At 46.2% G+C, this 11,264-nt stretch overlaps 1 protein-coding gene across 2 annotated transcripts in view; it reads left to right on the top strand.

Annotated features, from left to right (window-relative positions):
* Nucleotides 1-2,454: 2,454 nt before the first annotated feature.
* The window catches only part of VANGL1 (VANGL planar cell polarity protein 1), a 38,166-nt gene continuing 29,356 nt past the window's right edge, over nucleotides 2,455-11,264 (top strand). For both annotated transcript variants that reach the window (XM_014957255.1, XM_014957257.1), the window contains exons 1-3: nucleotides 2,455-2,739; nucleotides 4,596-4,722; nucleotides 7,499-8,106. In XM_014957255.1, coding sequence (XP_014812741.1) covers nucleotides 2,657-2,739; nucleotides 4,596-4,722; nucleotides 7,499-8,106 — 818 coding nt within the window. In that variant the 5' untranslated portion in view covers nucleotides 2,455-2,656. The remainder of the gene's footprint in view (nucleotides 2,740-4,595; nucleotides 4,723-7,498; nucleotides 8,107-11,264) is intronic.

Below are 11,264 nucleotides of genomic sequence, written 5' to 3'. Positions count from 1 at the left end.
TTCATCCTCGTTCCTCCCTTCCGAACTGAGCCTTATGTTCCCATCCTTATTTGTCCTTCCTGGATTCTCTGCTGCCTTTAAGGAGCTTCCCCCAGGCACGATGTGCCTGTAGAAGCCCGGGAATCCACAAAAGGTCCCTCCCCTGCTTTCTCCTCTCCAGAAGCCCTGGCAAGCCCGGGTGTTGTGCAAATACCTGCAGCTCCCCGTGCAGCCAGGAACGCTGCTTTAATGGTGCTGCAGATTGCACCACCCACCAAGGAACCCTGTGGGGAAGGAGGCTTCGTTCTTTGGCACGGTTTGTGTGTGGTAGAGCTCTCTGCTCGCTTAGGAGCTTTTCTGGAGGTGTTACTGGAGGAAACTTAGGGCCGGAAAGAATAGTTGGCTGAGTATAAAGCCTGACTTCTGTTGTTGTCCCTCGGTGTTTGGGGAAGGGGGGGTGGGGAAGGCAGTGGTTTCTTGCTGGCAGCTTTGAAAACTGCTGGGAGCAGAGAATAGCGGAGGGATCAGATGTAATTTTAAAGTGGTATTTTGCCCGCTCTGAAAGGGTGTTGTGGCTGCAGCCCTCCGTCCCACCAGCACTGGCTGGAGGCAGCGGTTGCCTGGGCAGGAGGAACATGAGAGTGCTTTTCATGGAATCACGGAATTGTCAGAGTTGGAAAGGACCTCTAGAGATCATCTAGTCCAACTCCCCTGCCAAAGCAGGATTGTCTAGAGCACATCACTCAGGACTGCATCCAGGCAGGTCTTGAAGATCTCCAGAGAAAGGGACTCCACAACCTCCCTGGGCAGCCTGTTCCAGGGCTCCGTCACCCTCACCGGAAAGAAGCTTTTCCTCGTAGTTGAATGGAACTTCCCGTGTTCCAGCTTGTGCCCGTTGCCCCTCGTCTTATCGCTGGAAACCACTGAAGAGAGTCCGGCTCCATCATCCTTCAACCCACCCTTTAGGAGCTTGTAAACATAGATAAGGTCTCCCCTCAGCCTTCTCTTCTCCAGGCTAAAGACCTCTTTGAGCCTTTCCTCATAAGGGAGGTGCTCCAATCCCTTAATCACCTTAGTTGCCCTCCATTGGACTCTCTCCAGTAGTTCCCTGTCCCTCTTGAACTGAGGAGCCCAGAACTGGATGCAGTATTCCAGTTGTGGCCTCACCAGTGCAAAGTAGAGAGGGAGAATGACCTCCTTCGACCTACTGGCCACACTCTTTCCTATGCAGCCCAGGATTCCATTGGCCCTCTTGGCAACAAGGGCACATTGCTGGTGAATGGAAAGTTTGCTATCCACCAGGACTCCCAGATACTTCTCCTCAGAAGTGCTTTCCAGCAGGTCTACCCCTAACCTATATTGGTGCCTGGGGTTCTTCCTCCCCAGGTGCAGGACCCTACATTTGCCCTTGTTGAACCTCATTAGGTTCTTCTCTGCCCAGCTCTCCAGCCTGTTCAGCCTTTTCTTGTGCCAAACTCTGGGCTCTGCCAAGGTACCTCTGTCTGGAGCTCCAACCTCTCCGTCTGCACCTCCTTGCCGTTTACATGCACTTCCCCAAACCGGCAACTGCCTCCCCTCCTTTCCATTCCTCTTCTCACCTAGCGCAGGACTGTGGGTTTGGAAAGCTGGTTGGCATCTGCCCTTCTTCCCCACAGGGTTCAGGGGTTTTTAACGTGTCAGTGTTGGGAATTGTTCTGGTGTCGCCCTGCTCGTGTTCCAAAAGACATGACCCTCTTCTGCCCTTTACGGATGGGACGTAAGCTTCTGTTCCAAATGGAAGTACGTTGTAAGAAGCGTTGGCCCATATAAGCTAGATCTCTAATCAACTCTCGCTAGTGTTATTAGTATGTGTATATATAGATATAATTTTTAATAAAATTCAATTCTACAAGGCCCAAATTAGCTTCTAGAGGCAAAGGTTACAAAGAAAGGGAGGCGCTCTTAGTGCCATTGATTGTATAGTAACTGATGTTGTAAAATGGGCACACCTTGCAGTTGTGAAAACTGAAGGTTCAGACATGGTGGTCTGATCCTCTCCTGCGTTCCTACCCCTTCCCCCTATATTTAGACTATAATGCTGAGCATTGAGCTGTGCATTACACAAGTGAAGAGATAGGGGTGTGGAAGTCAAGCCCAGTACATATTCTGGGGGTGAATTGCTGTATTTAGGCTGCTGAGCCTTCTCCAAGTCACTGTCTTTTCCAGGTGACTTACGTTGTTTCTTATGGATTGTCATATCAATGGGCTAGACTTTGCAAAATAGAGGTATGTTATCAGCCTATTTAAAGCTCTACAAATGCATGTATTTCTCTAGACTGGAGAGAGAGATATCGGCCAGGATGAGCTTGCAGATTGGGCACAGTATGATGAGTGGTGATGTGTGGCCAGGGTGAGGGAATTGCCGTAGTCTGTTACCATAGGATGTTGTTTTGCTTTGCTTGGAGTGCACTTCCATGCCCATTTGTCTTTCCTTAGGTCGATCGTGAGGAGCCAGGCACCCTCCCTTCCCGCCCTTCTGATCAGATTCCTTTTATATGAAGCTCATCTGCTCCCTGAGGGCCAGACCTCACTGATGACTGGGAAGCAAAGAGTACCTAGGAAAGCACTTTTACCACGGACTCCACCTCGGGAGCACCACGAACCCATCTTCTAAGTGTGCCCCTTCCGTGCGGACCCGATGTCTGCTGCAATGGATACAGAATCAACGTATTCGGGATACTCCCACTACTCAGGTCACTCCAAAAAAGCCCACAGACAAGGGTAAGGGAATGTTTATTTTTATTTACTTGCTGCTGTAAGCTAGCACCATGGCCCGTGGGGAAAAAAAAACCTGTAAGCCAGGATGCAATCAGTGGGGCCACAGCTCTGGAGGAAGATATGTAGGGAGAGTCCTCATGAGGAAGCCAGTGAGGAGACTGGAAGTAATAAAGCCGCTAATTTAATGATATTCAACCTGTTGGATGCATTCTCATATCATGTATGGCCAGAAAGATTAAGTGCCACTGTAAGAAAACAGTCACTTAACTCTGCTCTTAAAGTTTGAGGGATGAGGTCTTCTCTGGGGAGAAGACATGTCAGACTTCCTAAACTGATAATTGCCAATTGTTTCCTATTCTGATGCCGTTTCTTTATTGTGTAAAAGAAGGTTTCCTATCTCTCCCCACCATCCTCCTGGCTACTCTTGCTAGTGCATTGAGATTTTTTTAATAGAATTCAAGTGGTACTTGAGTCAACAACAAGTCCTTTATCAGCATTGATTGGATTAGAAGTCAGGCTTTTCTGAACTTGAATAGCAAGTCCTCTCTGTGCTAGTTCAGCAGCCTTAAGAACCATTTTGCTCTAAAATTTCAGATTACTTGGAAACATTATCCTTTTTTTCCCTCCATCATTATTAGTTTTACATGCAAAACGTGTGCCACTTGCAGTCTTTGCAACTTAGAACTAAGCTGATCTAAAATAACTTTGTATTTCAGAAGCAATTATCCTGTGTGGTTGGAAAAATAATTCTTCCATGAAATGAAGTCTTTTTGCTCACAGTCCAGTTACTGAGTAAAATGTCTCGTTTGCCTTTTCCGCCTTCATTAACACCCACATCCCCCAGTATGAGTTGCCCTTTGAAGCTTAGACTGCCATGTGGAAAGATGCTTTCAGAGTTCCCAAAACAACGTACAAAATCCTACAGTCTGTTGCTGTGAACGGGAAAGAGTCTCATCCCATGATAAGACTTTGGTAGTTCCAGGAGAGATGCAATAGAGAAAGCAGAGCTGGGACGTGGGATGCTCCTGAGGTTTAAGCTGGTCCATGAGCACACTGAGGGCCTCTGGTGCAAAGGCTGCTTTTGTGTCCAGATAGGAAGGGGGAGGAAAATATTGGTGAGAAAATTGTCTCAAGATGAGTTAAGCCCCAACATTCTCAGACAAGAAGCACTGGGGTCTAAAAGGGTACTCTGGAAGTAAGCAGTACCCTGATACCCTTGATGTTCCTGCCACCTTTGTAAGCAGAACTGGGGGTTATTAACCAGTCGAAATAAACTTCACCAATAGTCCTACAATGTTAAGGACCTAGTTGTTAAGTCTGCTTTGCAGCAACTAAAGCAGTCTTGATCAATTTTAACTGTACGTCTCCCTGTGAGATGCTTTATTGCAGGTGGAGAGCTGTGTAGACCAGTTAATTCCCTGCCCATGGCGGGGGGGTTGGAACTCAATGATCTTTGAGGTCCCTTCCAACCCAAACCATTCTATGATTCTATGAATCCCAAATGGAATTACTGCTTGTTGGGAGAATGTGAGCTCCCCTTTCCAGTGCAGCACTGGCAGAAGCTGTTTTAAGAGAAGATGAGGTGGTGGGGATGTCCCCCTGTCCCGTTTGCTCCCCTCTCTATTCACTGAGAGGGCAGACTGTCCCAGCCACCAGGCTGTAGGTTGCTCTGAGCAAGGTCCCTTTCTACCTCTTCCGAAGCTTGTTTTATCACAGATTGGGTAAATATTGATCAAGAGGAGGGTCAAGCACGACTACAACTTAGGGCCCCTGCTGCAGGTTGAGGTGTAGCAGTTTCCAGGCCTGGCTCCCAAAACTGTCTGCTAACGTTGTTCTCTTCTTGCTCTTGTTTGGAAAAGGAGTCGGGACAGGCACAAATCTCCGCGGAGCAAAGACGGCAGTCGGTCCGAGAAGTCTGTCACCATCCAGACACCTCCAGCAGAGCCGCTGCTGGGGAACGATGCCTCTCGGGCAGAGGAGGGCCAGGTAAGGAGGGAATGAAAGCAAACAGGGAGTGTGGTTCCTGCAACAGAGCGTATGGCTTACTGGCACATGAGCAGGAAAAAAAAAAAAGAAAAAAAGTGTTGTTCACATGCTGTTAGTAAAGAATCATGAGTTATGGGCATCCTTTGTTCATGCACGAAGTCAAGGTCTCAATCAGTTATGTCTTTTTTCAGAGAGCATTATTTTTGACAGCACCAGTTGCTGATGTGACTACTCCTGGGGCACTAATTTGCCTCCAGAGCGTCATCTGCCAAGCTCTATAGAAGCATCTTGTTTCCATCATCTCGCTATGCATTATTCAGGTCAAGCCTTTCACCTGTATGCACGCTTTTGTTTTTGAGCAGGATTTGCTCTGGATCCCAGTAGGGAAAGGAAGCAAGAAATGTAAAACTAATGTGAAATAGCTGGGAAGGAGGGTGGACTCGGTGAAAGCTAGTATATTAACACTGGGTTAAACAAAGAATGCAATAATGCTGGCTTTAGATTGCACCTAGGATGGATCCAGTACTCTCTCTACTCTAGCAGCTGATGTGAAGGTACATATTCATTTTCAAAGCATGGCTGATGCCACAAGACAGAATGTGGGATGTTTCAGTACCTCCTGGATTGGATTTGAGGTGTGTTAATCCTTGGCTGTGGGGCTCCATCTCTCCACATCCAAAAAAAAAAAAATAAAATTGATGCCCAATTTCTACCCAAACTGTGAATGATGATACTTGTAAAAGTATTCATGAAGCTACAGGTGGGCTCACTTCATGTACTGCCATTTGGTATTTTGTATTCAGATGCTTGTTTTTATGAATCCCAAATATTACTTAGAAGAGATGTAAAGGGGCCGGTGAACTCTTAAGCCCTTGTTTTCATGCAGACCTCCTCAATGTGAAATAAAGTCAAAGCAAAATAAGGTGATGTATGAGCAAGACTTGCCTTCTAGGGAGCAGGGTGTCCTGGCTTAGGTCCAGCAACTTTGTACCACTGGAGATTTAGACTTATATTTTTATATAACTCCATGATTTTTTTGCTTGTGCCATTTAAAGTGGGAAAAGTTGTTAAAAGGGGTAGACTGGGACTAGGATTGCCTGTTGTCTTCTGGATTGTAGCCTTAAGCTGCCATGGTATTTCTGTCCCTTCTCTCTTCTGCACAGTTTCTCAGTCCATCAAATGGAGGAAACTGCACAGAACTATTTCATGCCTAAACATAAAATAGTTGAAATGCTTAGATTGCTTTACTGGAGTTACTAGCAAAGAGGGAAATGTGATAGGATTATGCTGCCTTTCAGGACGTACTACAACACAGATATCTCTTCTGGGGCCTCTGTTGTCATCAGAAGTGACTCAAAAAAAACCCCTCATATTAATTCAAGATGCTGAGTGTTTGTGGTTGGTCTGTCTCAAAATCCTACTGCTCTAGGCATGGGAGGTTTTCACATCTTGGAGTACATTAGAAGTTAAATCCCTGGAGTTGCTCAAAGCATTCATGCTGCCTCTGTCTACTCCTTTCCCAAAGATTCTTGAAGACTCTTTCCTCTGACTCTTCTAAATAAGCGAATAAAGGTTTTAAATGATGCCTGTTTCTTTAAGACAAAATGCTTTGATCTGCAGAAATCTTGAGGAAAGTGTAAATCCTATTAGTGACAGAGGCTGCAGGAAGGTACACTCGGGAGGAGAGGAGAAAGAGGAAAAACGTGTGCTTCTGAAGGAGCGTTGGGGCTACAAAGGTGTCAGGTGCCAACCAACAAAGCACATGCTTTGCTGCTCTTCGGTGTGTATTTGTGGGAAGCATCAGGAGCCTTCATGTGTATGAGTCACTCCAGCAGCAGCTGTGAGTCAAATCCGTACATGTCAGCATAACTCTGTAAAAGAGCAGTAAAGAGCAATTGGAGGCATCGTGGGATGAGAGAATTAGCTTGCAGAAGTCCTCTGATACAAGCTAGGGAAGAAATTAGACTTTCAGAAAGTGTAATTAATAAGAATCTTGACTATATGGCGACTGTATTTCAGGTAAGCTTATTTGTGGCTGTCTCCTGGAAATGTCCTGGACTCAATACCAGAGCTACCAGGTAGTCTAGGATCCTTTAAATTTAAAGCCTGAAAATACCCTCTTTGATCACCTATGATTTGTTGGTTTAACTAAACTTTTATTAGAATATGTCAGCTATTAAGGGCAGTGCTACTGGAGAGGAGAACAAAAAGAAAACAAAGTGGAGGAACTTGCTTGAAGTGTGGTTGCTTCTGTTACGAATGGAAAAACAACGCGTGAACATGTTTTTGATTGTGTAACAACAACAACTGTCTTGAAACACTGAAATGAAAGTTTCCCTTCCAGGTGCTTCTGTGGTGCACTTGCACCACAGAATTTGCGGGCTGGAAGAGCGCTAGTCCTTGCCCTGCACGTGGGAACTGATGATTACTGCAGTTTCCAAGAGTTATGTGATATTACTCGTTAAGTGTGCTGGAAGAGGAACCTCTGGGGTACAGTGAGTGGCATAGCAAGTTGAGCTACCTGCTCTACAGTCACAGGTTTTTAATACCTAACGTTTATAGTCGCTGGTTTGGACAAGTTGCTTTTGTATCCAAACCTTTGTTAATTTTCAGGGTTGATTATTCAACATATTGAGGGTGTTGCTTTTGCTATTATTTTTTTTCTGAGACTTAAGTCTGTTGTAGCAATCTTTTTTCCAGGCAAGAAAAATAGAAGACCTGGAAGGAATAACCTGATTGTTTCAATATTATTTTTGTTTATTTCTTTCTCCCTCAGGATGACAACTGGGGTGAGACCACAACAGCAATCACAGGCACCTCCGAGCACAGCATCTCCCAGGAGGACATTGCCCGGATCAGTAAGGATCTGGAGGACAGCGTTGGGTTGGACTGCAAACGTTACCTGGGCTTAACAGTGGCAGCTGTTCTTGGACTCCTTGTCTTCCTTACCCCCATCGCCTTCATTCTGTTACCCCAGATCCTGTGGCGGGATGATCTGGAGCCGTGTGGTACTGTCTGTGAGGGACTGTTCATCTCTGTGGCGTTTAAACTCCTCATTCTTCTGATTGGCACCTGGGCTCTGTTTTTTCGCCAGCCTAAGGCAGATATACCAAGGGTGTTTGTGTTTCGGGCCCTTCTGCTGGTCCTCATCTTCCTGTTTGTGTTTTCCTACTGGCTCTTTTACGGCGTTCGCATCTTGGACTCGAAGGACACCAACTACCAAGGGATAGTGCAGTATGCGGTGTCTCTGGTGGATGCTCTGCTCTTCATTCACTACCTGGCCATTGTCCTGCTGGAGCTGCGGCAGCTGCAGCCCATGTTCACTGTCAAGGTGGTTCGGTCAACGGATGGAGAGTCGAGATACTACAGCTTGGGGCACTTGAGGTAGGTACAGGCCCTTGAAGGCCAGCAGTGTAGATAAGCGTGGTTATGCTACAGTGTGAAGCATCAAATGAAGTCACTGGTTTCTGAATCCTCCCCCAAGAGAGTCCTAGAGTGTCTCCAAAGTAAACTGAGCTTATCTACGTGACTGCGGGGAGGGGTTGTCCCTGTTTCAGAGAAGTCCTGGGCGTTTCTGTAAATGAAAAGAGCTGATGGCACAACTTCAGGCTGGTCATTGGGGGGTAAGTCCAATGAGATCTGGGCTTCTTACTCTGTCTCCATACTGGAGGAAAGGGGGAGAGGCCTCCCAGTGTGGTGGGGACTGGCTTGTGCTCTTTGGCTATATAAACCAGGCACCACTTTGAGGTCAGCCCTTCAGGCTGTGCAGAACGTTGCTCCTTGGGGCAGGGGCTGAAGGAAGAAGTAAGTGGCAGAGAAATCCTCTGTGTAAGAAAGCATCCAGCAACCAGATGTGCTGTTGAAAACATCCCTTTGTCCTCACTGCACTGTGCAGCTAAGAGTTGTGTGAGGAACCTGCGTGAACATCCCTCGTCGTTTGGGTCTGGTGTGCGCCTGTTGCAGACAGTTTGAAAGGCCTGTGTTCAGGTGTTTGTGCTCTGAAACCTGTTGCTGTGACAGGTTGGGGCTACCCTGAAGGGGCTTAGCCAGGTAGCTACACCTGGGATCGGATCCCGCTGTGGGATCTGAAGGCTGCTTCCAGTGACTGGGGACTCCTCCTTTGTTTCTAAGATCAGCAATTTTGTGTTGACTTGAGGGAAATAGTGTTTAGCCCTGCTGAAGCAGTTGCCTTGATGCAGCCAAAATCTCCCAGCAGTTCAGGTACTTAGGAATATTTTTAACAAGTACTGGGGCATATGTAGGTGCTTCTTTTGGCAGTGGCTATGCTGCTCCTGATTTGCCTTTGGAGTACAATGCTCTTTGTTGTAGGTATGGATTGGTCAGATGTATCTGGGAGTGTTTGGGAGCTGTGCAGTGTCTAGAACTATGACACATGCATGCCTGCTTCCACCTTCCTGCTGGGATTAATGCTTCTCCCAGCAAAAGTACAAGAAAGGACAGGTGTCTCAATCTCCTTAGTTCCCATGTCCTGTGAAGCTCTCTAGAAATCTCTTAGTTCCTGTACCCTGTGCAGCTAGCAGCTGAGCTCTGAAGATGATTCCCCAGACTGTATGTGCACTTCAACATCTGTTCTGCTTATCCTCTCCAGACCCCTATGGCATGCCTATCTATTGCAGATGAAGAGATTAGCGTCTGCTGGTTTAAGTGGATGTAGGAACAGTCTCTTTGCAGCCGTTAGCCACTTTGGAATTGCTTTGAAGCAGATTTAGTGGTTGAAACTCAAATCTGAGAGTTGACTCCTGGATGTTGTTTCTGGTTTAGTGGAAGAACTCAAGGCCTTTTGGGTGAGCTGGGTCTGGACTCTGCTATTATTTTCCTTCTCTGTAAAATGTGGAGGAGAACCCCTCTTCTGTAAGGAAGAGCTCCCATTGCCTTAATGAAAGGTCACCTTCAGAGTTTAAAAAAAATGAACTACTCTCTGCCACTTTTATTGTGAAACCAATTTATTTTTTAGTTTTTTTAACTTAAAACGTCCTCTGTGGTATGTGACAGGTCCAGCATAGCCTTTAATTCTTTGGGAGACAGTGAGATGACTACCAAAGAGTTCCCCTGTGCCACTGCTTTGTGCCTGGAGAAGTGCTGGGGTAGTTCTCTTGCAAGGGAATTCTGCACAGAGTTCAATACATGAACATATATGCCTATATACTTGCACACAGTGTGCAGGTTTGGTTTGAGAGAGTTTGCTGGTTGCTTGGTGGTAGACCTGTAGGTTTGTGTTCAGAGGAATTAAGATCCTATGCCTGCCAAAGTCTGCATGCCTGGCTTTAACCATGTAAGTAACTATGCCATTGGAGGCAAAGAATTTGCTTGAGAATCAAGGCCTAAATATTTAATAGCACCTATGTTAGAAACTCTGTTCTTTCCAATCCTCTCTTTGCAGCAAGGTTTTGAAATGCCTTGGGTGATGCAAGGGCAGCAAGGAGTTGTAAAACTTAAGGTGAAATCTGAGATGTATGAAAAATTAATAACTTCTCGTTTGTTGGCAAGCTGATTGTAATTTTGTTTGGCATATTGAATTCAAACCATGCAAGCCTGTAGATGCTTCAGTGTCTTGTGTTACAGGAGAGTCTTGTCAAGCATGTCTAATAATGGTAAACTAGTGTTGCTTTTTTGTTAGTTTCTGACAGATGAGTATAATGTCTGTTGACGTGCATTTTGATGCCTGTGTGTCTTTCCATCTTTACTAATGTAAAGGTAGAACTGTGGAGGTTTGATCAGTGGCCAAGCGTCTCCCAGCAAAATAAGAGTTCTTTCTCTCTCTCTTTCTCTCTCTCTCTCTCTATGAGCAATGGGGAGAGTAACTCATGTGTAAATGGTAAGAGCTGCTGGGCTTGATACCGAGTGTGGCCCCAGTGTGATAAAGAATGCAGTTGGTGTCTCCTTCAGCTTCTAAAAGCTTAAGATTGCAGAATGTTTGTGTGAAACACAAGAAATTTGAGAGCTTTTGCACACCTTTGCAGCACAATTTTGCAAAGTTTCCACAAATGTTTTGACATGCTTGTCGGTGGAATGTCAGTGGAGGTCACAAGGGGCTGCCATCTGCCTCTGGCTGGCTCTCTGGCTGAGACACAGGGCTGGAGGTTTGTTGATGGAAAAATGTGGAGATGTGCAAGGAGTTTGGATTATTCTGGAAGACTGGAGAAGCAGCCATGTGCGTATGCTGGAGAGGTGGTTGTATCTATGAATGGAGGTATCCATGTACTACTTGTTGCTACCTCTGGGCTCTCCATTTGCCACCATGCATGCTTGCCTCATCCTGGCACTTTTAACGGGTCTTAGAGAGGTTGTGGGTTTCCACCTGGAAGGAGGAAGTGTGCTTTAACAGGTACAGCAATCTGATTGCCTCCTGAAATCAAAACCTTGATGCCTCAGTCCAGCTTTTTGTCCTCCTCGTACTCCCAAACATCTTAAAACTTTTGCTCCCTGGCTGCCCATGGAATCTGTCTTCCTCAGCAGTCCAGCGTGCTCTGGAGAAGATGGTGGTGAGAAGGCTCTTGGGACATCTTGTTTGGTGTTGCTAC

Source organism: Calidris pugnax, unplaced genomic scaffold (assembly GCF_001431845.1).
Source record: "Calidris pugnax isolate Ruff unplaced genomic scaffold, ASM143184v1 scaffold225, whole genome shotgun sequence".
Lineage (NCBI taxonomy): Eukaryota > Metazoa > Chordata > Aves > Charadriiformes > Scolopacidae > Calidris > Calidris pugnax.
The sequence above is the reverse complement of the archived record's forward strand: the minus strand, read 5'-3'. Positions and strand labels throughout refer to the sequence as shown.